A 27,752-nucleotide genomic window follows, 5' to 3' on the forward strand; every position below is an offset into this window, starting at 1 on the left:
ATCCTGTTCATCTGGAGTCTATTTTGCGAGTTCCCACCTCACGCAGAACTGCCAGTGGGTGTGGCACTTGGCCTGAGAGACTGGCTTCATCACAGATGGTTGCCCTTCTCCAAGACACATGCCTATTGTCCTCATTTCCAGGATGTATTTGAAAACATTTTGTGAGAACACAGTGTGGCACCTGTTCAGTGATGTTTTTGTTGATGTAATCTTTTATAAATGTCTTAATTTTTTGTACATTTTAGACCTCTAACCCTACCTGTGTTATAAGAAGATGAAGTAGCCAAATTCTGCAAGAATTCTGATCATGGAAATGGAAATTAGTAGAGTCCACATTTGGCTAGGTCAGGTGTGGGAATCTTGGATATTTATAGCATTACTTGTGAGCCATATAGAATTATTAACCTAAAAATTACCCTGCAGGTCAAGTTTATTGAATGTTCAGTTACACCTATAGTTGCCTTGGCAGGGCCAGACCAAACGATTCTGCAGGCCTAACATGCCCATGGACTAGGTGTTCCCATCCATGCATTAGATGGAGTGGGATGGGCTAGATGTGTGAGTAAAGTCAGTGGCTTAAGCACCAGCTTTGATTCCTATCCATGCATGGTTTTGGTCTGTCCAATTTAGCTGTTTTCACATATAAAAGTTAAGAATTCTGAATTTCAAGTTACTCTTGAAAAATCCAGGACAGCTGATTCGCCCAGATCCTCCCTCAGTTGCTTGTGAGACCTGAGAGTGCAGCTGGCTCCCCTCCCTGGGCAGTGTTAATGCCGTCCTGTCTGTGTTATGCTCATCATTATCTTCTGGGTCGCAGTGCCAAGCATTTGTTAATACCCAGCTGCGTTCATGCATTTTTCATTTGGCTTTTTAGCCTTCAGAGTTTGTAGATTTCGACTTACACTTCTAGAAACTGATGGAAATGTGGTTTTCTTACCAGGCCACAATGTCAGATTGGGGATGGGGTTAGGGAAGGATGCTTGAGAAGCCAGAGTGCTTGGCTTAGTTCTTCAGAAATCTTCAAATAAATCTTCAAATAAATCTTCAAATAAACCTCATGGTATCATGGCTTCTGGCAACTCAGCCCACATTCATTCCTTTCACAAACACTTCATTGGCACACACTGTGTATGTGGTAGGCAGCAGTGGGCAAGACAGACAGGGCCTTGCCCCACCACAATTGACATGCTCATCTTTACCATCACAATTAGAAAAAGTTCTATTGAGTTAATAACTGAAAAAGTTTCAAAAAGTGTAATTCATTGATTTTTTTTTAAAGATTTTTTTATTATTATTATTGGAAAGCTGGATATACACAGAGGAGGAGAGACAGAGACGAAGATCTTCCATCCCATGATTCACTCCCCAAGTGAGCTGCAACGGGCCGGTGCGCGCCAATCCGATGCCGGGAACCAGGAACCTCTTCCGGGTATCCCACGCGGGTACAGGGTCCCAAAGCTTTGGGCCGTCCTCGACTGCTTTCCCAGGCCACCAGCAGGGAGCTGGATGGGAAGTGGAGCTGCTGGGATTAGAACCGGCGCCCATATGGGATCCTGGAGCTTCAAGGCGAGGACTTTAGCCACTAGGCCACGCCGCCGGGCCCAATTCATTGATCTTTTAAAACTTATTTTAAAGTGTCTCAAAAAAGCTGTATTTTATGTAGGATTCAAAGGATGAAAAATGGTCTTTGTAGACCTTTCTAAATGCTTCCTGTAAATATAGCTCTTTCTAGATTGCCTGTGGACCAGTTAATCCTAGTCATTAAGAAAAAACATTGCCACCAAGAAACAAAGTCATTTCATTGTGTCTTACTTTGCAACTTGGAGACATTCATTGTGTGACTCCCCTGTCCCCTTAGATCAGGTGTGACTCCCTGCGGGGTGTCCTTAATCACTGCGGTAGTATTATTTGCGCAATAATTAAAAGCAATCTAGATGCCATCTGAATCAGAAAGCCACTATTTGGGATGACAAAGTACTGCCCTGCTGTCCTGCCCTAGCCCCTTGCCGGCCACCCTTAGAACAACATTGTGTTGTTTAGGTTCAGAAAGAAATCTGTGAATTAGACCTGCTTATACTGATTTACCCATTATCCTGATTCATCAAGATATGATATATAGTCTGTTCTCTTGTGTGTTAGGAGCTGGTATGAGTGGGAGATTGTCACCTTACTTCATCTTTGCCATCACATTGTCAAAAAATGTTTCAGATGAATAACATTAAACTTGGGAAGGAAAAGACACTAACCTTATTCTGCTAATAACTCCTTAGTAAATTTTTGAATAAAAAAGTCATGCTGATTGTAAATAAATACTTCATGTTCCATTTCCTCTTGTGGATCTGGGGAGGTGCTGTAACAAGAAGACATGGGGAGAAAAAAATTCAGGACATGATTACCTCATCTTCATCCAGGAGAGAGGGGGAGAAGTTTTTGTTGGTCATAGATGCAAAGTAGGGTATAGGTCCTGGTGCAATGACTCGGTGGCTAAATCTTCACCCTGCAAGTACCAGGATCTCATATAGGTACCAACTCATGACCCAGCTGCTCCACTTCCCATCCAGCTCCCTGCCTGTGGCCTGGGAAAGCAGTAGAAAATGCCCTAAAGCCTTGGGACCCTGCACCTGCGTGGGAGACCCAGGAGAAGCTCCTGGCTCCTGGCTTTGGATCTGCTCAGCTCTGGCTATTGTGGCTACTTGGGGAATGAATCAGCAGATAGAAATCCTTTGTCACTGTCTCTCCTTTTCTCTGCAAATCTGCCTTTCCAATAAAAATAAATAAATCTTTTTAAAAAAGTAGAAGTAGGATGCATTGTTTAACTGTTAAACATTAATAAAGTTCTGAATATTGAAATAATATTTACTCCCTTGTCATTCAACTTGTGCCAAAAGGTATAAATACAGATTATTCAATTCTAATTGGTTGGTTCATTTTTTAAAAAATATGAAACTTAATTAAAATTATTTATTTATTTGAGAGACATAGTTGTGGAAAGAGAGACACAGACTGTCTTCTGTTCATTAGTTTACTTCTATATGGCTGCAAGAGCCAGCGCTAGGTCAGGACAAAGCAAACGGCCATAGCTTTATCTGAGTCTCCCAACGGAGTGGCAGGGCCCCAAGGACTAAGGCCATCTTCCACTACTCTCCCAGGCAGCTAGATCAGAAGTGGAGCAGCTGAGACTTAAATCAGCACCCATAGCACTCATATGAAATGCTGGAGAGACTCAACCCTCTGTGCCACAGCACTGGCCCTGAAATTTAATTTTTGGTTAAATATGTGATGGATGGTCATTAGAAAACATTTAAGAAATACAGAGTACAAGAAGAAAATAAGACAGTGGGTTCTATTTTCCCTTTCAGGGAATTAATCTGTTTCATATAGTGATGCTTTTCTGAGGATATTTCTATATGTGAATTTTACAAAACTGATCATGCTTTGAATATAATTTTGTATTGAAAGCTTTTACACTTAATTTCATCCTGAACATTTTCTCATTCACTGGTCTTTGAAAACAATTTTAATGGCTAAATAATAATATTCCATAATATATATGTACTGTAATTTATTTATTCATTCCTATTATTGAATTTTTACATTGTATCTAATTTCTCAGAATTATTGGGCCATAATGTTGGTTATTTCCTTAGGACAGAATCCTAATGAATTCTCATTATTTTTAATATGCAGTGCATATAACATAAATAAAGTTATGTTATTTTAAAAATGATTACCTTCTATTAAAAATCTACTTAACAGATATCAGAAATAGATTTCACAATTTATGCTTTGGTCCTCTCAGATTAAGTAACATATGTATGTATTTTAAGATGATGTTTTTTAGACAGTATTGTTTGTTTTTAATTGAATTCTGTCATGTTTTACTTTCTTAAAAATTGTATTCTGTCTGTTGTGTTTTAATTTTCTGGGTGCACATTCCATAACATTTCACTTTCTGTTCACAGTCTCTTATTTGTAGTCCTTCATTTGACATAGCTTCCGTTCTTCCGTTCTTGGAGCCACTCTCGGAGGACACGGTCGCAGGCCTTAGTGTCCACGTCCTGTGTCGTACCCGCCTGAAGGAGCATGAGCAGTGCATAGACACCCTGCTAGAGAGGTGCCCGGAGGCCGTCATCCCGTATGCCAATCACGAACTGAAAGAAGAGAACCGGGTATGCCTTTCGTGTGATGTCCCAGGCTTGGCCAGTGATAGTCTGATGTGAAGCTCTTGTTTTAGCTGTAAAATGGGGGCAATTTCTGCTTAGACCAACCTCACATGGCTGAGTGGGTCTAATGAACATATGAGTTTAAGATGGTAGGTGTTCTGGAGACTGTTCTCTGCTTTTCAAACAGTGAGGGATAGCGATGCTGTCATTTAGCAAGCCCTTTGTGGCAGGTGAGACAGGTGATGGATTACCACGTGGGAAGCAAAATGTATGATGGGAAAATATTTTATGTGATTTATTGTCTTGAATTTAGAAATTAGCAGAGTTTTTAGTGCCTTCTGCCGCTCGCCTCCCTTTTTTCTCATGAGAGGTTATTGCAGGTTTCCATGCTGTGTCTTTCTTTTTTTTAATATTTATTTTACTTTTCATTAGAAAGTCAGATATACAGAGAGGAAGAGAGACAGAGAGGAAGCTCTTCCATCCATTGATTTACTCCTCAAGCAGCTGCAATGGCTGAAGCTGAGCCAATCCAAAGCCAGGAGCCCGGAGCCTCTTCCGGCCCTCCCACACAGGTGCAGGTCCCAAAGCTTTGGGCCGTCCTCAACTGCTTTCCCAGGTCAGACAGGGAGCTGGATGGGACGCAGGGCTGCTGCCAGGATTAGAACTGGCTCCCATATGGGATCCCAACGCGTGCAGGGTGAGGATGTTAGCTGTTAGGCAACCGTGCTGGGCCCCATGCAGCATCTTAGAAACAGCCATGTACCTATGTGCAGCATAAATACGATTGGATTTTCAAGCTACAGACCTTCTATGTTGCAATTTAAGTAGAAGACTGGCTGCTGATACAACTTTTGTTGTAACAAAATGGAGAGCATTAAGCAAAATGATTGTTTTTGCCCTTTGCCTTCCAATGTTATTCTCATTGGAAATCTGACTGTAAAAAACTAAAATGTATTAATTTTTTCCTAAGATAGACCTTGTGGTGGAAGAAACTGCTGCCTGAACTTTGTCAGAGAATAAAATACGGTGGCGAGAAATACCAGCTTCATCTGTCGTCATTAAAAGGTGACAGCTCTTCCGTCTGATTATAGATTTAAGAGTTTGAAATGTAAAGAAACCTTGACATTGCCCTTTTTTCACGTGATTCCCCATGAAGTCGAAAGGGTTTTATAGAAGAGTTTATGTCAGCGTTCATGTTTCCCTTCCCCATCAGAGTCCTCGTTTGGATACCTTGTCACAGAGCTTATGTTCTTTCCAGTTCATCTTTTCAAGCCCTTGACAAATTACCACGGAAGCTCCTAACTTCAATATATTTTTATAAATCTGAGTAATCATCAAGATAATTATATTTTTTTACTAATAGTGTGGGTACTTAACTTCCTTTTTGTAAGAAATTGAGATTTGTATCATATAAGCAAATATTGAGGAACGACGCATTCCTTAAAGCGTTGAGTGTCTCTCAATTGCACAGTACTCATGGTTATTTGAATATTTATAATCCATTAATAGTCATTTGTAAGTCTTGAGAAATATGTGGTTACCAGTTTTTGTGCAATTATGTGTTAATACAACTTGTAAAATGTGTGATGGCCTTGATTGCATTGCTCATAAAATACTTATATTTGACAGTGTTGAGATTGTTTTTCAGTGGAGATAACTAATTTTTTTTTAAACGTTAGGCAGAGCCATTGGCCATGGAGTCTTCTTTTCTGAAGACCTCCACTGAAAGTTAGATGCGACTGGGAAGAGGTGGGGGTGACTCCTGTTAACTCTTTGCCTTATCTGTTTAGCTTCCTTTTGGTTCTCAGAAGGTGGAAGCGTCAGGTGTTTAGCTGCTTTGCCCACTGGCATTAGATGTCAAATACCTTGTCATCCTGCAGCCTTGCATCTCAGCAAAGGACTCTCCCTCCTTTCCTGATCCACATCCCCTGCCTCCTGAATTTACTGATAATCTACCTCCAAAGGTCGCATTTTTCGCTGTCACCTGTGTGTAGATCTGTGTGGGTAGGGCAGGTGGCACCACATGGTATATGCCGTTGACCTTTAGTAAGGGCTGTAACTCCTTGAGAGGTGGCATGTGCTGTAAACATCTTCCATATTGCACGCTCCTTGCCAGCAGTGGCTTCCGCGCAGGAAGCACCCTGTGAGTAGGAAGCAGTTGGTAGCAGACATCTGAAGGACTTGAGGTGCAGCTTCCAGGGAGCCTTTCTGTTGGCTGCTGAAATGTGTTGAAGAGCCCAGAATTGGAGTCTGGAGAATTGGAACTCTGTTCCAGGTCTGCCACTTAGCTGAGTGCCCTGGAGAAGTCAGTCTTCAATGAAATGGATGAGACCAACAAGAAGTTCAGGACTAATACTAGAGTAAAATGTTAGGCAAATGGCAAGAGAGTAAGGTTGGAGATGGAGTTTAAGGACTTACATAGTCTGTTCAGGCGTTTGAATGTCTTAGTGCAGTGCTTCCCAACCTTGATGCTTTTGGGGGCAGAAAATTGTCCCTGTGTGTGGGGGTTCCCCTGTCTGTTCTTGGTTGTTGAACAGCATTCTTGGCCTCTGTGTACTGGATTACAGTGGCACCACCCCCGGAATGAGAACCCGAGATGTCACCTGAGGTCCTCTGGAGGAAATCATACTACTCAAGACCACTGCAGTAATGCACAGCCATTGAAACTGGGTTTGCTGGATGTCTTATTTATTTTGAGGAAATATTTGTTATTTTTGCAATAATGAACTGTGCCTTTAAAAAAATGCTAATACTTTTAGTAAGTTCCAAAGTTAAGGTTTAACGGTCACCTAAAATCCCACAATCTAGAAAAAACTATCTCAATAGTTAGTTTTTTTAGACAAGTTGAGTATCTTAACCAAGTAGGTTTACATTTAGATAGGTTTTTTTCTGGACAACTTATAGATTTGAGTGGCTGGTGAGTAGAGTAAAGCACATTAATCCTTCTTCAACCTCACTTTTCCCAACCGTAAGTCAGACAGCACCCACTGGAATGGTCTTGAATTAATTAAAGGAATCTCACAGGACTCCGGAAGGAATTAAATGAGAAATTACACATGAAAATACCATACCATGCTTTAAAGCACTCAGCGGATTTGAGGTCTTGCCCTTTTCTTGATGTTAGAATGAGAGCAGCTTTTCAACGATCAGAGCAGAGGCGATCTGGCAGTGATGGAATTTGTATTGGCTATGCAACTATTCAACACTAGCCGCACCCCATGCCCAACTCAGTTTTTAGCTTCAAGGATATTGCTTAAAGGCTCCACATTTAGGAGTGAAACTGATTTGGAGGGAGAAACCTTGCTAATTCATGTTTTTCACATCAGTTAGTAATTACTGCTTACGAAGGTTCTAGTATGTGCTGTTGTACTTTAACTCTCTTAGAAACCTAAAAGCTAGCAGATGGTTGTAGAAGAGGATACTGGGCTTTCCTAAAGTCACTCACAGGCAATGGGCAGAAGTTAGAATCCTTTTCCAAGTGTGTCTGGTTCTGGAGCTAGGCTTCTTGCCCATACATCATTTATGTTTTAGCAACAGGTCATTCCTCTGTGTAAACTTTGAACATGAAGGAAGTGGTGGTTATGCCAGGATCATGCAGGGAGCGGCACTGCAGTGAGGCTAGGTCTACGACTGTGAATGGACAGGAAAAATGTTCTTAAGCTTCACCCTTCTCTTCCTTGGAGAGGACAGCATGTGTCCATTAAGAAGCAGCATGTCATAAAATTACATAGTTATTAGAAAACATCTGATGTGTTCCCTAAAATTGAAATTGCTCACTTGAGCACCTTATATTGCTTTTTATTAAAAAGAACAAAAAGACCTGTGGATGAAAATAGATTTGTGCTTATCAATAACATGAAAATCTGAAAGGAGTTCATTTAGGAAAAGGCTAATGGTGTTTCTTTTCCTAGCAGACAGTGTGGAATGTGGCTGCAGTGTGCGTCTAACCTTGACAGAGTGCTCAGGGAGCTAGAGGGGATGTTGCAGATCTGTTGAAAGATAAACAGTGTAGGAATTCAGCAATGCGATAGCAAATCCAGATGGGATGGGGCTAATATAAAAAGCAAAGGTTTCTAGAAAGCATACATTAAGGTATTGCTGAAGATCATAAAGTAGTTTTGGATTTAAGAGCCCATCTTTTTTTTTTTTTTTTTACCCAAACTAACTTCTAATTGGTTGAGTGATTAAGAGGGACCCTGGGTGAAAGACACTCTCCGTTCTAATACAGATCTTCTTTCCCGCCAACAGAAACGTTGTCCGTCCTTGCTGTGGAGCTGGAACTGCGGGACTTCTTGAGTGTTCTGCCAGAAGATGGCGCTGCAGCGTTTTTCTTGCCCTATCTTCTTTACTGCAGTCGGAAAAACTCACTGACTTGAAGGTATCATGTGGAAGGCAACACGGTCCTGTAGGAGACTCGAGTTTTTAAAAACCTGAATGCCAGGTAAAAACGGAAGCAAATAATTTTTTTGTGTTATTTAATATATGTTTACAGATGCTTTCAGGCTAAGGTAAGCCTCAGATTGTAGTGGCAACCAGTACTTTGTTAATTTATAACCTGAATTCATTTAATTGCCTTTTCGGTTAGACAAGCAAACAGAAAGCTTCAAGATATAAGAATTCTTCAAAAATGCCATGCATTTGAAAAGGTGGCTTTTATTCCAAGAAACAGCAATAACTCATTGTTGTTGGAGAAATGACAATCGTTTTTCATACTAGGGACATTTTAAGGAAACATTTTACAAGGATACAAAATCATCTTCTTGGTCTTCCCAGATTTCTCTACTGGACTACTTAATAAAAAAATTTTTTTGGAAAGATGTTAATGTTTTGGCACGTTAGATGATTTCAATCCTTATTTTCCTGTTGACTCTTGGAACTCATGCAGTTTCTTTCTGAATCAAATGAAGAAATTGACAAAGCAAACCTCTTTTCTGCCTCAGCATGATTTGCTGAATGCATGCGTTTTTAGCCAAAGCCTTGTTTCTATTTTTTTGTTAATATATTTTCTTGCTCTTTAAAGAGTAAAATTGTGAAAATAAAGAAATACCCACATATCATTGTGTTTGTAATTGTCTTCCTTTTTAAAGCCTCATTAGAGAACTTCAAGTCCAACTTCAGCTTACTGTTAGTACCTTAAAGATTCGGTTAAGGCCAAACAATTCTTCCCAACAGTTGTCTGCCACACTTTGAGTTTTTCTCTGATTGGTAAGTCAATGTCATCAGGATTTAAGGTTAAGAACTGTTTTTCAAATCCTTTTTTCTCCAGTTCCATGTAACGTTCTTCTGACCATCTTTTCCAGCGTTCTCCACATCTCAGGCATGTAACTTTCTACTTGGTTTTTAAATTTTTCTTCCTCCACACTTTGCTCCCATTTGCCCACTGGTTCATTAGGAATGGTGTTAGCATGGTGCGGCCAAGATGGATGGGAAGGGAGCGGTCAGGAGCATTCCAGTGATCCTAGGATGATCTCTCAGGGACCATCCAGGTCAGCATGTGACTTCATGTTTTTCTTGTTGGAAAGAAGTTTTGCAAAACTCTTATAGCATTGAGTGGTCCCTGTGAATAAACTCTGTTACCTCCTGTGCAAGTGCCAGCCATATATCCTAACAATCTGTTTGTTTTTCATCTGCAAAACATTTCCCCCACAAATGTATAGTGTCAGATTTAAAAAAAGTTTTAGAAAAGATACAGCCATCCAAAGTAAGCGTCTTACTCAACACTTTCACATACATTGTCATAAACCATTGGTTTTTCTTTTCTTTTTTTTTTCTCCCACTTATCACCTTGTCTTTCAGCCAGACTTGGTCTCTATAGAAAAAGAAATATTAAGACCATTATTTAAGATAGTATGTATTATAGGATGAAGTATGTTGTAGTACATATCTCTACTGCTGAGTGAAAGAGCTAAGCATACCTTGGCAGTGTGATGTTCTCCCTTTGCCTAGACCTACAATGCCGTGATACACTGAAATAGCACAGTTAAGCTTATGGCGGGAGGGACCCACGGGGAGGGAAAAGGGGCAATCTTTATACCTACAAAACTGTACTATGGAAAATAATAATAAAATTAATACATGATGCTTTAAATGTAATCTCATTTTAAAATGTTAGCTTGTTTAATCATTCTTTATGTTTTTCTATCTTTTATATTTCAGAATATCTCATAATACTACTACTTTCATGAAAGAAAAGGGAATTTCTTCCCTACAAAGTCTTTCTTAATTTTGAAGGGGAAAAATAGAACTTGGAATCTTTCAGAAATCACTTTAACCTAAGTAATATTGAAAAAAACAAAACAAAACAGTAGCTTAGTGCCTCATGGCTGTTTGAGAAAAACAGCATCATCTCTGCCGTGGTCTTGCCAGCACTGTATAACCTGAACTTGGTCTTGAGAAAACAAAGGACAAAAATCCAAATTATAGTCCATGTAGTCAATTTATATGCTTTCTTTTTTGCCCATTTGGAGGGTAAGGCAGAGGAGTTTGTTTTCTTTTTCTCCTATGGGTACTTTCATTTTCAATTCCAATAATTCTGAACTTGAAAGAACCCATAAGGACCAAAGCCTACAGTCCCATTTCACTTTTCATACATATTGTTGACTTGTAGTCACACAAAGGCTGTTTGTTTTCCTGCAAGGGTATGTGCTTGAGTGGGTATGGAGAGAGTCGCCGTGGTTGGGGAGCAGGGAGTTCAAATGGTTTTGCTGGGTCTTTCACAATCAACAGTCAGTGATGCGTCCCGTTCCCCCGGATGCTCAGAACAACACTGCCCTGATAGATTCGCTGCAACTGTATTGATTATTTGAGGGACCTCTGGCTTCTCCTATGTATGAAATACTATTCAGAAAAAAATAGTCATGTTTTAGGAAAGACATTAAATCCTAAATGTGTCTTGTAAGCTGTGGTTGGCTTTGGACCAGTAGGCATCATGACACGTCCTAAGTGCTTTAGGTAGAATTACACTGCACCGGTTTGGTATCCATTTGTGTTAACTTAGAGCCTGCTGGTGCTGTTTTAAGCACTGACTGTCAGGAAATGAGTACTGTCCTACATCATTTCACAGTAAAAATTTCTGGTTGTAGTTATAGAAGGGAGAAATCAGAGCAACAAATTCACCAATGTTCCATACGGGGGCAAGTATTTAGGCAAAGTACTGCGTAATAGGTTCATGACCTTCTACCTCTAGGATTACCACGTGGGTATTCACCTGTATTTGGTAGAACCGTGTAGGTAGTTTCCATTCCAGCATGGATGTGGTCAGTCACATGGCAGTGGAGTAACCAGATTCCAGGTGTTTCTGGAAACATTTCTACAGTTTGGTATGTTCCCGGGAAGATGTCGAAGACATCAGAACTGTACATGCCTCTATGCTGCATTGGAAAAATAGAACAAATATATATTACTATTTATGAAAGTCAACTCATAAAATGTCCTTAATCAGCACAGGATTACTAGAGAGATTGGTAAATGAGTTCTAAAATGAATCCCTGCACCATTGCTGTTTGAGATACGGTATGATGGCCATGGCCCAGAAAGCAGGGAGGAAGGAAAGATGTGATGAATAACTCACCCACCAAGACCACCTCAGCCACAATGCCTCTACTCTGATTTGGCTCTCCATCAGAGAACGTGCGCTACTGGAAGGAACTGAGCTGTGATCCCTAACCTCACTGCTAAGCCTATCCCAGCCTGAAACCTGTGGACAGGGAGAGTAATAAAGGGAGCCGAAAAGGTTGCCAAAGGAGAAGCCACAGAACAGGGACAGTTCAAGCACAGTCCTAACTGGACACAGGAGTTGGCACATTTCTGCAGGGATAAAATTGAAAGTCCAGGAAAAGGTTTTGTGGCATAGTGGGTAAAGCCACTGCCTGTGCCGCCGACATCCATATAGGTACGGGTTCTTGTGCCAGCTGCTCCACTTCCAGTCCTGTGACTGGTCTGGAGAGATCAGCAGCAGATGGCCCAAGTGTTTGGGCTTCTGCCACCATGTGGGAAGGCCAAATGCAGCTGCTCGCTCCTGGCTTTGGCCACTGTGACCATCTGGGGAGTAAACCGCCAGAGAAAAGTCCTTCATCTTTCTCTTCCTATCTGTAACTCTGACTTTCAGAATTAAAAAAATAAATCTTATTTAAGAAATTGAAAATCTAAGAAAGCAAAGGGAAGTTGCAGAAAGTTCACAGAAAGTATGTATTAGGGAAAAATGATGCATGAGTTTCAGATTTTTTTTCATGCAGCCAATAAACATCTTTTAATTAATTTCTCAACAAACTTTTCCAAGTACTACCCTTGTGTATGTATCTAGGTGAAGCAAAGTGCAGAGATAATAAAATGAACCTTCTGCAGTGCGCTTTGCAGTGGCTCCTACATTTTCTACATCTATCTAAAGATAAGAAAAAAGGGCCATTGGTTCCTGGTGAGATAAGTAGCAGGTATGGAAGCAAGTAGGACTGGGATCCAGAGGCAGTTCAGTACTTGGAACCTGGCTGGTGATCTTGCTCCCGCAGGCCATCTAAGAAATGCGGCATGTCACAGGCAGGCAAAGCTCACAGTAAATGTGCCCTGGTCTGGGCTCTGCTTTTCTGTCACATGAACACTTTCTCTGCCAGTAGTTCAGCTCGGATGCTTTACTCAGGAGTGTGTTTCAAAATGTCATGCAAATGCCATAAAAACTGCAAATTTGAGGATGAACACAAGATGTAACTGACTGGATTGTCAGTTGGAATTGCCTTGTGCTCCACTCTTCAAACATTTTTTTCATGGTTCTCTGGGGAAATATTATCTTTGTTGTAGAATATTTCCAAATACAGTAAGAACAAGAAAGAGTGCCACATGTAGTTCTTACCTTGTATCGGAAGCTGTGGCCATGAAAATGTACAGTGTGCAAGTCTATTTCATTGCCCATCCCCATCAGATACCAGTTGACTTCATCACCCGTACGCATGGTGAGGCCATGTAGGTTTCCAAACATTCTTCCATTAATGGCTGGGAAAGCACACAATGTTATATTAACCTCTCAGGACATTTTAAACCAACAGCCTGATAGGTTAGTTGAAGGACTTAAAAAAATGCGATAGAGCTTATGCCATTGTTAGTGGAAGAAAATGAATGCTATAAGGTTAATGCTGTCACACTCTGCTTTTCTACTCATGTTATACGGAAAGCCTTAATCTTGGTTGCGAGGCAGAAGTGATTTCCTTTAGAATGAAGCAATGAATAATCTCCAAAGTAATTTTATTTGAGAGAAGAAAAAAGTGGAAAAGGGTAGAAATGATTTTAGAATAATCATCATACCATGCATTTTATTGCTTTCTATAAAGTCCTCATCATCTTTGTCTACTTTATCAGGGTGTTCAGAGTATGTTTTGATGTTGTCATCTAAGTACCAAGATTCATTCTCATCAAAAACTAAAAACAGAAGGCTAAATTCCACTTTCTTTATGGGATTGAATACTTTTAGGTAGTGTTTCCGACAAACGATCAGTGGGCCAATCAATCCACTGTAGAGATCCTGAAATCAAGCACAAACCTCATCAGCCCTGGAGTGTGGCTTAGAGACCCACAACCCTGCCACCCACTGCCCAGGCGATGGTGGAGGGACAGGCTAAAGTCGACTTGCCCAATGTAGTACTGCCCACACTTAGTAACTTGTTATTGGAAGCAACTGAGTTAGAGCCGTAGGAATAACAGGTAGGTCACACTGGTGATGCTGAGGTAACAGAGATGTCTGCAGAGGGAAAAAGATGTTCTGGGCTAACGGACAGCAATGTCACAGAACCCCAGATGGACACTGTTGGTTTGTTTACTCCATTCACTTATTAGCGTGAGTTAAGCACTGTTCTGTAACTCAACATCCAGAGGCGAGTCAGACAAAGCCTAAGGCCTAAGTCTAGGAAGGAAAACGAAGGAATAGAAGAAATGAAAGAAACTATTAAAATGGGGACACTTAGAATGCTAACAGGCACAGAGGAGGAAGAGCACTGTGGGCTGTTAAATCTATGAGGTTTCACCGGGATTGACATCAATAAAGGCAGATTAGATCTTGACAGAGCTCAGTGTCCATTTAAGAATTACTGGTGTTAAGTGCCTGTGAAAACCGCTGGTGAAGATGTCCACAGACAATTCTGGCTCAGGACAATTGTGGATCAGACATTCATTCTGCAAAGCAGTTGAGGTATGTCTTTGAATCTGTGGGTGCTGAGTGTTACTTGACTTTGAACTATCTCATCAAATAAAAACTAGGTGCATTGTGGATGACTGCTAAGATCAGTTTTTTTAATTATGAAAAAATGGAACTCTTAAGTCATGGACCCCAGGTCTTTAATGTGTTTTTACATCAAAAGGGAAATAGAGCATTGATCTTTAATTTCTGTAAGTGTTAATCATGTGGGAGTTGTAACTATCTCTGAAAAGAAGCAAAATTAGATAGTGGAGAAGGTTATTTTTTGGAATGTTAAATCAGAATTACACCACAGGAAAGCTCTAACCTCATCTTCCTTCAATTGTGTATCTATTTTTGGGAATTGTCTCAAAACACAAGTGATTTAAAGTTTACCTTAACTTGATCCACAGTTGAATAGTAGGCCCAGGGAATGCAAGCCAAATCTTCGTTTCCAGCTCCAGACCTATCTGGGATTTGCCATATGTATGTGCGAGTTTCACCTGAATCACAGAGTGGTAATGTAGCTGGTTATATTTGGTTTATGGTTTTTTTTTTGTTGTTGTTGTTGTTTTTCTTTTTCTTTTTCTTTTTTTTTTTTTTTTTTGTATTACAAAGTCAGGTATACAGAGAGGAGGAGAGACAGAGAGGAAGATCTTCCATCCGATGGTTCACTCCCCAGGTGAACCGCAACGGCTGGTGCTGTGCCGATCCGAAGCCGGGAGCCAGGAATTTCTTCCGGGTCTCCCACACGGGTGCAGGGTCCCAAATCTTTGGGCTGTCCTCGACTGCTTTCCCAGGCCACAAGCAGGGAGCTGGATGGGAAGTGGAGCTGCCGGGATTAGAACCGGCGCCCATATGGGATCCCAGAGCGTTCAAGGTGAGGACTTTAGCTGCTAGGCCACGCCGCCGGGCCCTATTTGGTTTATGTTTGACATACCTGAATTGTGAGAGCCAATGACCAAGGAACTGGAAGTGGCTGGGTAATCAGCTTTTAAGACTTGTGGCACTTGAAATTATTTTTAGGAAGTTAGTTTTAAGGTAAATTAGAAAGCTTTTAAGTCAGTTTTGCCAACGATGGATTAATCAGCCAAGCGCGGGCCCAGCGGCGTGGCCTAGCGGCTAAAGTCCTCTCCTTGAATGCCCCGGGATCCCATATGGGTGCCGGTTCTAATCAGCCAAGCGCATTTCTACCTTGCTGTGAAGCCACGGCTGTTCCAATCTCATTTGAAGAAAGTCACAGCTAATCTTCCCATAGCCTGAAGTATGTTTTCCCAGTATACTTTTCTTCATAACACTAAGTGATTTTCTCTAGTGGCTAGTTGCTTGTCATACTGCTGTCTGGTCTGGTCTGGTCTGGTCTGGTCTGGCCTGGCCTGGGTCCTTCCGTCAGCTTCACCAGCTGACCCCTACCATCACTCATCCACATGTCAGCCTGAGCAGCCCTTTACCAAAAAAGCCCGTATCACATCACCACCTCACATGGGCATTGAGACCCTCGCCTCTGAGATGCTCCATCCAACGCCGCTCTCCTTGGGGTTCATCTGTCCCTTGTGTGCTCTGTTCTCACCTCTGGGCTCCTTGCTGCTCCTCAGGCACATCAAGTGAGACAAATGCTTCCATGTGGGACCTGGAATTCCTTCACTGGCTCATCTGAGTTTCATGACTTATCATTGAGATGTCTACACCAATATCACCTTACGGAGGTCCTGACCACTCTGCCTAAAATAGTCCGCTAATACTATCTGTTGCCACACTGAATCTTTCTCATAGCATTTCTTACTAGTTGGTATTTATACATTCATCTCTTTAAAGAGAAGGTGAGGGACATGGAGGAAGAGGTTTTTATTTTGTTTTCTAGTCCCATGGTTTTGTAAGTCACTCAGTATATTTTTTTCTCTTTTTATTTGGGAACTGCTAAATTACTGCAAAATGGTCTTTTCATAGGAGCCAAAGTTAGATCTAATGGAAGAAAAATACAGCTTTTAGGAAATGAAAACACACATTTGTGTTTATAATGAATTTCATATTTTCCTGAATGTTACTTAAAGGAACATTTGCTGAACTCCTAGGTTGTGCCCTATACAAGACCAGACAGTGAAGGAAGAATTAGGATTCCACAGAGCAGCATCTTGCCCTTCAGATCCCATCTGTGGGAGGCATGGGTGGAAACACTGAGCCATGCAATGCAGCAGATACCATGTGATGGTTGTTCTGGCCGATAGCAGAGGGGAGGGGCAGCTCTGTGACTCACGTTAGAGTGTGTGTTGATGTCTGCTGCCTTTAGGGTTTTTCCATTTACCATGCCTGTGGGATGCTTTGGTACGAGCATTGCACATATACTTGGCACACACACACACACATACACACACACACCTTGACCTTTCGACCTTTCTGTATCCCCTCTTACCAACAGCAACTTCAAGTCAATACTCTTTGGAAGGCTAGCTCTACGGCAAACAAGACAAAACTACAAAGTTTTCAATTGCATCCCCTCCCATGAGTACCTGGTAATGTTGGAGTCACTGTGGGACTTTGAGTTTTCACCCCATGGGCATGTATTGAATAGGGCCTTGTGGCCATGTTTTTGAAGATAATTTTAACTTCATCTCCAACATCTGCATGAAGCTGTGGACCTGGTAAAAACGAAAAGGAAGAGTGGGTTACTTAACCTGTCGTATTGAAAGTTCTAACGCGGTAACAAGTGGCTTTCTCGGCATCAGTCAGGAATCTTTTCTTCTTTCTTATAACCTTGTGCTGTAATGCTTTTGGATTACACCTGCTTTGGGAAAAATTGGAATAAGAATGATAGAAATGGCTACTCTAAAGCTGGAGACCCTGGTGTACATCCAGTCTCAGAAATCCTGAGGGAAGTCTCAGCCTGCTCCAGGGCCTGCCCACTGCGTGCCACTGGGCCCTCCAGACATTCCTCAGGATGAAGGTGACAGAGTGTTGTATTTTCATCCCCTACTGCGTCTTTTTCTGTCTCACACCCAATAGCATTTCTGTGATGCAACAACAGTCTCATTTCCCCTGGAGGCTCCAAGGGCTGAGGATAAGCAAGTCCTTGGGAACTCTGAGAGTCTGAAAAGACTGCGTGTGAAAAGGGGTGGGTATGGTGCAGGGCACAATGTCCACTGTGCTTGATGGTTTTCAAGAGACTTCCCACAACCCAAGTTAGTCCAGTTCTTGCACATTGTCTTAAAGTGATTCCCCTGCCATGTGCGTAATAACACCTTTTCCTTTCTAATTTCCTTATCTATATTTCTTGTAAACAATCATCTTCACCTTATTGTAAAAGTAAGCAGCTATTGTGTTTTGATGGGATGAGCTAATGAGACACACCTGGATATGAATTTTATTAGAAAGCAGTTTCTAGGAACTTGATAAAAACTTGTAGAGGCAGCAATTTGCTAAACACAAAATACATGCAACAACATCCAAATACGCTATAATGTGCGATTTCTGGAGGAAATAACATTTTCTCATCTATGTTCATTAGTAAATACAGGCTTGTCATTTTTTTAAATTGAATATCACCTTTTCATTTAAATTAGTTTGAAATTGGAAGTGGGAAAATGAAACTCATGGAGGTGGCTGGATGGCAGGGCAGGCCTGACCCACAGCCAAGTGCAGCAGCTGGCAACCCACCTAGGACGCCGAGGTGTTCCTCTTCGGCTTTTCTCGCCACTGGCACTGCGAATGTGCTGTCGGTGTACTCACGGTACACGGCTTTCCTGTACTTGGAGCCTATGTAAAACTCTTCTTTATCTAAAAATACATTGGAAACACTTTAAGACAAAAAAAAAAAAAGAAGTTAACGTTAGTCTTGGTCTTGACAAAAGTGGATGTTTCAATTTTCAACTTTGAATCTTGATAACATTTTATGGAAGCAATTATGGTTATTTGTAGTGCTCAATTTCCTATCCTGGTAAGAGAAAAGTATGAGTTTTAAAAACAGACACCTGAGTGGCATCACCGAGTCCTGGCCCTGTCTGAGGCTAGCTCAGATGGCCTTCACTGGCCATTGCCTAGCTTCTTCGCCCCCGGAAGATAGCCAATCACCACCTCTCAGGTTGCTTAATAGCCACAAAATTTTTGTGAGTCTGGAGTTTGCTCATGTTGTCATCTTGTCTTCCTGTATTATTTCTAGTCTGTGGGAATGGAAATGATGCATTATTTCAATCATTTCCTTGTTCTAAACTTGTCACTGACTCCTGACACGGCCGGCAGCCTTTCAACCATTTTATCCCAATTACGGAAATAACCTTTTATCCCCTACACTACAGGCCAACTTCCGAGGCACACTCCAACTGCCCTGCTAACCACTGCCTCGCTGCAGGGCGCCAGTTGTGCTGTGTGCCCCAGATTTCAACACCTGCACATCCGCATCCCTCCACTCATGGGTTGATAGATGTGAGGGCACAGAGGAGAAACTGCCTGGAAAATGCCTGAGGCTCCACAGCCTCCCACTGCTTCAGTTTATTCCAACTTAATCCACATATTCCTCTTCCATGGCACACATGCCGCTGGTGATTTTGAACATTCTTTTGTAAGTTCTTGGAGGGCAGAGACCATACTTGCTACACCGCTGTCAAACATTTAAAATATTCTTTTGTACGTAGCTGACATGAGAATGTGAAATGGCTCATTGTTAGACTAATAACAAATTTTCTGGAGAAAAGGTTAGAAAAAGCAGCAAGTGGTTAGCAAGGGAAATAATATCTCAGGCCTGAATGTAGGCATTAGTTTTGGTTAAGTTTGAAAATAAATGGCAAGCAATGGACACATGAACATGAGACAGTCACAAAGGACGTAAACTAAGATGACTGCTTCCAAAGCATCAGTGAGGTCTGTGGAATTTTCCCAGTGGGTGGGTCGGGGAGGAGTATTGAGAACAGTAGAGAGGAATGAGCTTCCGTTCTTGGGAAGTGTTTTGCTGTTTCTTCATTGTTTAATGCTCTGCTTGTTTTTTGCTTTTTTAAGATTTAGCATAATTCTTTTCTTCTCTGAAAGAGAAACTTACAAGTGAAAAAAAAACCCTGGGAAATAGAGTCTGGGGATTACTTTTGCTCTTGTAAATGATGCAGCTCCTTTTCCCATTTCCTGCTTGGGGAATAATCCCATTCCACTTCCACTGCTGCAATGTAGTAGGTCCTTTCTTCCCGGTAGATGGCGGGGCCCTCGGACAGCCGCCTGCATTGATCCACAGTGTATTTTTGCTTCATGCCGCCTGTGTAATGATCGGTGGTGAGGCACTCAACATCGAAAGTTCCTGGAGTGATAAAAAGAAACCGGATCACTCTGGACCCTCCGTGCTCCTCGGCCCGCACCTACACACCCTCTCCCTGCCTCTCAGAGTCAACACCAAGGTCAGGCAGAGCCACAGAGACAGGAAGGGAAGGAAAACGCTGTTCCACCTGCCTATTGACTGCCCGACTGCCACAACAGCCAGGCTTCGGTCAAGTCTGTACCAGAAGCTAGGGCTATCTCTGGGTGGCAGAGGCCCAAGCCCTTGAGCCACTGTCTGCTGCTTGCCAGGATACCTCGGTTGGAAGCAGAACAGCCCAATGGGTCCCCCAAGGAGCAGCTCAACCCATGGGGCCACACCGTTGCTCTGCTGAGAGAATCTCGACCCGTCCCCTAATGGTCTCCATTCCTTTCCCCTTCCCCGTTTTTCTAAATGTACTAATAAGCAGTTGACATTTACATGAATATTCTTTTTTGTGTCTTTCTCATTACATTAGCATTTCAGTTCCATGAGACACTTTTTGTTCATTGAGCCGTCTCTTAATCGTTGTTATGTTTACATTGTCAAAGGGAGGAAATGATGGCATTGGATCTAAAGTCTTAATGGCACATGAACCAGATAAAAACTGAAATAAATCAGATTATTTTTACATTCTGATTAATTTTTTTGTAGTTTATTTTTACTCATTCAGAGCTAGACCCGTAGCTGTTTCTGAATTTGCATGGCAATAGTTCCAGTATAGAATGACTCAATTGTAAGCCACTAACAAACCAGCACCATGTCCAGGCTATGGAGATATGATTCAAAGTTTTAGATGTAGTTTTTTTTTTTTAAGATGTATTGAATTTTTTTTATTGTATTTGACAATCTTTACATAGTTAATTACGGTATAAAGGTTCAGGGGCTATAGGGAAGTGGGTAAGACTATTATGTCCATATTGTTTCCTTCTTGTATCTGAAGTGAAGGGGGATATTGAGGGAGAAGCCCCACCCAGTTTCCCACCCACCCCAAGTCCCAGATGTGGGGCATGCTCTGAGATACTTGATGTAGTTTTAATGGGAGTCATTTCCCCTGTAGTCTGATTTTCCAATTGCCTTTAAAAGAACCATAATTAAAAGGGTATCCTATGGGTGCCCTGGAGACTTGTCTTGGCAGTAAAACTGTACCTTCTGAATCAGGCCTCATGAACAGTCTGAGACTTGTCTGGGGGAAGAGGTTTGCGGTGTCTCTCCTTTCTCCTCCCGACACGTAGGTGTTTCCTGAAAAGTATATCCCGTGTACGTCGGCCTCGTTTCCAGCACTGAACAAGTACCACAAGACTGAGTCTCCCTGGCACATACTGAGGCCGGGCTGGTTCCCATACATAAATCCGTTCATGGCTGTAAGAAGGGGAAAGAGCATTGGAAAGGGCTTGAAATCCTACTCCAGGGCAGTTTCCTGGACTGTCCAGAGTCAGCTTTGTTGAGTGTGTGTGTGTGTGTGCGTGCATGTGTGCGTGCCTGTCTGCCTGCCTGCTGGGAGTTTTGCTGCAAACCTTGTCCATTGGCAACACTAGGCTGAAAGGAAGCAGAGCTGACTCATCGTCTCCAGCGCCCTGGGACTCAGGGTGCAAGGGTGCGACTCTGGTGTCAGTTCTTTGGTCAGATTCCCAAATAGCCAGTTTTCCATAATAGGAGTTTTTTTGGAGCACTATAGGCCTGCAGTGTGTTCCTATTCTAGATAAAAATGTCTCCAGTTTAACTTGAGTAATGGGAAAGAGTGTGAGAGTACTGTGAAAAGTTCCTGGAAAATACAATTAAAATATTTATTGTGATGCAAAAACACAATTGGTATTCATGCATAGCTTTTGCATAATAGCCATTGTCCACAAACTATTTGAATACTCTTGTATATCATGGATTCCAATTTTTTTGTAGCTAAATAAACATTTTTAATTCCATTTTCCATGAATTTTTGAGCACCCTTGTGTATTCAGAATTTTTTTGTTGCTGATATTTTCAATGGATAATTTTTTGTTTTAATCAGATTTTTATTTATTCAGTAGAGGGAGTGTCTTGACTTCCTGGGGACTTGTGTAGCACAGTGGCTTAAGCCACTGACTGCAACACTGGCATTCCATGTGATCACTAGTTCAAGTTCCAGCTGCTTTGCTTTTGCTCCAGCTCACTGCTCACCCACCTAGGAAAACAGTGTTAAGAGGGTTCATGTGCTTGGGCTCCTATAACCCATGCTGGAGACCCCATGTAGTTCCAGGATCCTGGCTTTGGCTTGGTTCGTCCCTGGCCATTGCAGCAGGTGGAGAGTGAACCAGTAGATGGAAGGTTTCTCTCTGTAATTTTTTCAAATAAATACATCTTTTTAAAAGAGGAAAAAGAAAAGAGAGAGCAGAAGGATAGAAGAAAGGAAAAAAGAAAAAAAAAGCAAGCAAACAGGCAAGGAAGGAAGGGAAAGTGGGCAGGAAGGAAGGATAGATTAGTTAAGCTAGATCTCTTATCCTTCGGTTCACTCTTCAAATGTCTGCAACAGCCGGGGCTGGGCTAGGACAAAGCCAGGAACCAAGAACTCAATCTGGGTCTCCCACCTCATTGACAAGGACCCAGCTGTTTGAGTCATCTGTTGCTTCTCGGGGTACCTGTTAGCAGAAAGCCAGAGCCAAGGCAGATTCTGGATCCGGGTAATTCAGTGTAGGATATGGGCATATCAGTCAGCTTTAACTGTTACTTCACACCTGCCCCCACTGGGTAATAATTTTGGCAATTACCAAATGCAATAAGGCAGCATCAAAAACAATATGTTACAGATTAGGAATAGTGTGGTTAGTATCAGTCCACCTGAAAAAATATCTATTTGTAATATAATTATGCAGCTTTCCTTAAATTAGCTATAATAATTTTTATGTTGTCCACTAATTGTGTGGGCCTTTTGAACAATCCGCTCACTGTCTCTAAACTCTTAACAACTTTTATTAAATTGGAAACTAAGAAATCTGCTGCTAGGTTCCAGAGACATGAAAATCTCTGGGGACTGTCCTGGGCATTGGTAGTTGTTTGAGCTTTCATGTGATCCTAATGTGCATTTAAAGCTGAGCATCACTTAAAGGCAGAGGTCATATCTGTACACATTAAGTCATCGGATGAGCCTGTCATTGAGCCATGGATAAGGAGAGCATGGAACCCAGTAGCTCTCCAGCTTGAGCCTGTATCAGAATCAGCCGGTGAGTCTGTTAAGCACAGGTTGTAAAACACCTCATTTCTCACTCAGGGTTGGGACCCAAGAAATTCCATTTCTCAGAAGTTTCCATAGGATGCTGAGGCTACTGATCAGTGGGCCACACTTTAAGAAGCACTGATCTAACATACTTTGTATGTCTACTCCCAGGTAAGTGAAATGATCAACACGTTAAATCACTTGTGATATTTTCCTCAGAGCATTATTGTTCTTAAATCATTTATTGAAAATTAACCAGTGAGCAAAACTATTTGCATTTTGGTTTAATTGAAAATACTATTGTGCAATACTGAAATAACTTGATAGATATGTGAGTGGTATAGTACTTACAGTGCATCTTATTAGATTCCTGGAAATCAGGATCATCCTTTTCTACCTGGTCAGGTGCACTTGCAAACATTCTAATGTTATCATCCAGGAGTAAACTCTCATTCTCATCAAACACTGTGGGAAACAAATAGAACTCCTTGTCCACATCTTTCTGTAAATCAAGAACAATGAAGTGGAGACAGAATAAATAAAGTAGAAGATGTTGATGGACAAAATCTTGTTTGTATACACACAGGCAAAGGAAAGGAATGTGAAGAAAACTTCATTTTTCCTCTTTCAACATGGGCTCAGCCACGTTGAAATATTCCTGTTGACCCACTGAAGTTTCCATGGTATCTGTTGAATGGCTTTATGGTTATGTATGTTAATCTGAAACCTCTTGCGGAACCTGAAAGATCTGATTCTTTTCTTCCTGTCTTCTATTGCAGATTGCCCATATCAATTAAAACCATAAGTAGTTAAAATAAGGAGGAAATTTCAGTGTCTATTGAGAATGAGGGAGGATGACAACCAGTTTCAGGAAAACTCAGATTTTCTGTAAGGCAGAGCAAGGTGAAAGAAATTTGACAGCCTAAGTAAAGAAATCTCCTGCCAGGAAGTTGATAGAGGGATTCCCATGATCTCCATCCAGCTGGACCGACATTCTTACTCTCTTTCTCAACTCCTGATGAAAAGCAAGGAAGCAGAAAGTCTGGCTGCTCTGTGCTATAAATCTGTCGTTCAGAACAGGGAGTCAAAGCACTTGAGGCCCTGAGAGCAAGGCAGGCTCTCCAAGGGGCACACTCCACATTGTTGCTTCATCTTCCTGGAGCGCATTCTTTCACATGGAAAACTTGATCAAGTTTAAAATCTCCAACAGGCAGAGCTGGATCAGTGGCGAAGGTAGTCCAAAGAAAGTTGTTCAGTCAGAGAAAAGGTTTCAGGATGAGAAATACACACATGGGGATAATTTTAGGAACACAGAAATTATAGAAGGGAGATATAACCTTGAAAAGTAGTGAAATTATTCATCAAGATAAAGGACAAAAACCAGAACACTCAGATTCAGAGGTGTCACTACAGGACAGATGTGTAGCCCAGCAGGGAAGCTTCTCATGTCCCATAGCAAAATGGCTGGATTTAACTCCACTTTGCTCTTAACTCCAGCTTCCTGCTGCTGTAGATCCTGGGAGGCACTTGACGGGTGCTTTTCAAGCACGAGTGAGACTTGGATTGAATTCCCATTGGAACAGGATCCTCAGGAGCAAACCTCTCCTGACCCACAGGTATCCACTGCCTGACCTGGAACGTACACTACTCTCCAGCTCCAACCAATCAGGAACAAGGAGCATCGGGACCAAACCCCAGAAGACCCAATGCTGTCTAGTTAGGGATTTTCAACGATCCAGCCACATGTCCAAAGTAGCCTAGTATTAGTGATGAAAGGACTTTCCTAGAAAGGCAGTAGTCAACGATACCACCATTCTGAATCTATTATGCTAAAAGAGTAATTGCACCTTCACTGAACACCGAGCTGGGTGCACACACAAGCTCCCTGTGTCAAAGGAGACGAGCCCGAGGCCAAGGTGGCATGGCCAAGCCTTCCCACACTGGTAAAAACAAGACATCTTCCTCATTGTCATTCCTGTGTTTGATCCTGAGTCCCTGGTAAACCTGGCCTGGCTGGAACACTGACATTTTGTTCAGTTTTATTTGCATCTGACCCGCAATGCTGGCTCAGTTTCACTAGTTCCTGGCTTGGGGCATTTGAAGCCCGAGTTGGGGGCTTGAATTGCTCTCTTTCTAAATTCCTCTCAAATAGATAGTTTTCGAGAAAAAAAAAAATCACTGAAGAGAAAACAAAACTAGTAATAGAGACTTTTGTTTAAAAATAGCCTCGTATTAAAGATAGAATTTAATTCATATTTTAAATGGTTCCATGAAGGGAATAAATCAGCTTGACATTTCCCTTTTTGATATAAAACTTCATCACTGGTTGAACTGAGCAGCGTCTTAACTGCTAGGCCTAATGCCTCGACAGAGTCAAACATAATTTCACAGGCTACTTCTTTTATATCTATAAGAAGCAGATTATTCCTCACTATTTAAATTTATTTGCAATATTTTTATTGGAAATCTTTATTTAATGATGCTAGTACAATTACTTATATTAATGATGTTAATATCAGCAAAAGCAGTTCATCAGTTTCTCATTTCCTAGGTTGGATGAGAAAGTCTAAATACAAAAGGCCATAACCAGTGGCCAGACATGCAAGGATGATTCAACTTGAGGAAATTGTTAATGTTGATCAAGCTTATAGGCCCAATGAGAAAAATTATATAATTATTTCAAGGAAATCTAGAAAGAATAGTTTAGGAAATGTGACAACCTGACACTAGTTTTGCTTTTCCGAAGTTCTTTTTTATTTTAATGTTTGCTTGTTTTCTCCCTCCCTTACTCCCCCAAAACACTAGGAAATAAATCCTATTTGACCAGGAAACTGACTCATCTGAGTTACCAACAAGTTCTGTGCCTAGCATGGGATGCTTTTGGAGCAGATTAAGTCATTTGGTTTTTAAATAGAATAACATTCATAGCAACTGGAAATATAATAAAGAATGAGCAGTAACCAGTTGAGTCCTAGTGGTAAAATAATAGAGATGTTCTCATTCATACCTGACTCAAAACCAAGCCAGTGGCTGTTATGGGGGGTGTGTGTGTTCTACTCATTCTGATAAGACAAGGAAACAGCACAAATTGAAATACTGGCAAAGAGAGGATGTTAGCATTGTTTGTTGATAATATAGACTGTATATATGAGTCAGCTTGAAATTATTTGTATTTTAAAATGCCAATTTTAAACTTCTAGTTACACAAGGAATATTAAGCAAATAATATTTTGTTTATAAGACAACAATCAATTTAGAAACCACTATTCAGGACTAATATTATAAAAAGCTAGAAAAAGTACTAAATAATCAAAAAGACAACCCGAAGGGTCCTAAGTAAAAGGCTAAAAATCGATTAATTTTCTCCAACTACAGTCACCCACTTAATGAAATTCTAATAAAAAAAATACCATGTGGGAGGGTTTGGGGAGGGGTGGGGAGAATCCAAGTACCCATGAAACTGTGTCACATAATACAATGTAATTAATGAATTAATAATAATAAATAAATTAAAAAAAATACCATGACAGGTTTTTGGCAGGACAAAAATGTTTGAAAATTGATCTGAATAATGTATGTGTGAAGGTGCTTAAGAGGAATCTAAAGGAGAAGAAAAAATTTATCTTCAAGTCATGGGCGAACACCTTGCAGCACATGTTGAAAGCATGAAGCTGCGTCGGTACCACACGTTGCTGGTGGGGGGACTCATGGATCACGTGAACCTAGAAAATGATTCCGATACATAGAGAATTAGTTGAATATAGTTATTTAGGAAAAATAAATTGGCCACCTATTTTGGGTTGTGCTCTGCTTCTCCTCCGGCTTCCTGCTAACGTCCCTGGGAGGCATCAGACGATAACTCTTAGAACAGCAAAGGTGCAAAAAAAAAAATAATGTCAAGCAACATCAGTGGCTCACAAGGGGTGTAATCATTTGAATACTGCTTGAAACAAAAGTTGTAAAACAATTATAAGACAACTGGGGAAATGTGAACTTCAAATATTTGATGATATTAAGGAGTTGTGTAATTATTATTAGATGTGGTCATTCTATATAGGACTATAAATAGGACATTTAAAAAGAAATCTTTTACCTTTTAAAGGTTTTTACTTAAATATTTTAGAACTAAGCAATGATTGGGTTGTGTGTTGCTGTTGCTAGATCAAAGATTCATTTTATATTGCTGGAGAGTATTTTAAGTAATATCTCCTTCAGTGCTCACTGAATCAGTATCATGCATAAATTATTTTTAAAATGTGTGTGCTAAAATTCAAAATTCAATTTTATCAAGACCTTGAATCTCATGGAGAAATTTTGTTTTCAGTCATTCTTGAACAATCACATCAGCTAGAAAGTCTTGGCCCAGTAAAGATCTTACCTGAAAAAAAAAATTAGTGTTAGATGTAGAATCTTCATTGTCTCAAAACCCAGAAATTTCTCTAAGATAATTATAATTCACAGACACTGGCAATGAATGTATTTTCAGGCTCCAGGATCAGCCTCACCTGTTTGCCATTCTCATGCAAACTTCCTTTCTTGCATATCTTCATTGGTCCAATGAGCCCAGTGAATATATCTTTGGTGGGATGCGTGGCAGAGTAATACATCTTGGACAGGCACACTGGATCTGCATGAGTGGGCCCTACTTCTTTGGGGACTCTCCATTCATAGGTGAAGCTTTGTGTGGGTGCCACATGAGAGGCCGAAGGAGGCCCACCTGTAAGAAAGTCACACTGGACAGGTGAAGTGTACTTTGTAATGTGGCTCTTCGAGCCGCGATGTAGAAGGGGTTGAGTGTAGGATGGTAACCCACTTCCTCAGTCCTTGTGAGTGTGGGTCGATTCCACGTGTGCTCCTGTGTTGGGCAACCTTCTTACCATTAGCAGAACATTTTTAAAATTGAAAACCAGCCAAACAGTATCCCAGAAATAGATACCTGTTATAATGCCACTAAATCACTATTAGCACCTCAAT

General features: G+C 41.2%; 2 protein-coding genes across 5 annotated transcripts in view; one reads left to right on the forward strand and one right to left on the reverse strand.

The window, feature by feature from the left end:
* HPS3 (HPS3 biogenesis of lysosomal organelles complex 2 subunit 1) overlaps positions 1-9,217 on the forward strand; it is a 37,189-nt gene extending 27,972 nt beyond the window's left edge. The window contains exons 15-17 of one of the 2 annotated variants that reach the window (XM_058661421.1): positions 3,963-4,169; positions 5,138-5,228; positions 8,412-9,217. In XM_058661421.1, coding sequence (XP_058517404.1) covers positions 3,963-4,169; positions 5,138-5,228; positions 8,412-8,539 — 426 coding nt within the window. In that variant the 3' untranslated portion in view covers positions 8,540-9,217. Of the gene's footprint in view, positions 1-3,962; positions 4,170-5,133; positions 5,229-8,411 lie in introns of those variants that run through there. The other variant, XM_058661422.1, reaches the window with a different exon arrangement.
* CP (ceruloplasmin) overlaps positions 1-27,752 on the reverse strand; it is a 51,229-nt gene that overhangs the window by 2,068 nt on the left and 21,409 nt on the right. The window contains exons 9-19 of one of the 3 annotated variants that reach the window (XM_058661419.1): positions 27,284-27,495; positions 23,130-23,280; positions 20,738-20,950; positions 19,387-19,594; positions 17,971-18,110; positions 16,827-16,955; positions 14,716-14,822; positions 13,455-13,671; positions 13,006-13,145; positions 11,371-11,533; positions 2,247-2,350 (exon numbers count right to left, since the gene is read on the reverse strand). In XM_058661419.1, the coding sequence (XP_058517402.1) occupies positions 2,256-2,350; positions 11,371-11,533; positions 13,006-13,145; positions 13,455-13,671; positions 14,716-14,822; positions 16,827-16,955; positions 17,971-18,110; positions 19,387-19,594; positions 20,738-20,950; positions 23,130-23,280; positions 27,284-27,495 (1,775 nt within the window). In that variant the 3' untranslated portion in view covers positions 2,247-2,255. Of the gene's footprint in view, positions 1-2,246; positions 2,351-9,284; positions 9,791-9,838; positions 9,973-11,370; positions 11,534-13,005; positions 13,146-13,454; positions 13,672-14,715; positions 14,823-16,826; positions 16,956-17,970; positions 18,111-19,386; positions 19,595-20,737; positions 20,951-23,129; positions 23,281-27,283; positions 27,496-27,752 lie in introns of those variants that run through there. The other 2 variants (XM_058661420.1, XM_012930521.3) reach the window with 2 other exon arrangements.

Source organism: Ochotona princeps, chromosome 3 (genome assembly GCF_030435755.1).
Source record: "Ochotona princeps isolate mOchPri1 chromosome 3, mOchPri1.hap1, whole genome shotgun sequence".
Classification (NCBI taxonomy): domain Eukaryota; kingdom Metazoa; phylum Chordata; class Mammalia; order Lagomorpha; family Ochotonidae; genus Ochotona; species Ochotona princeps.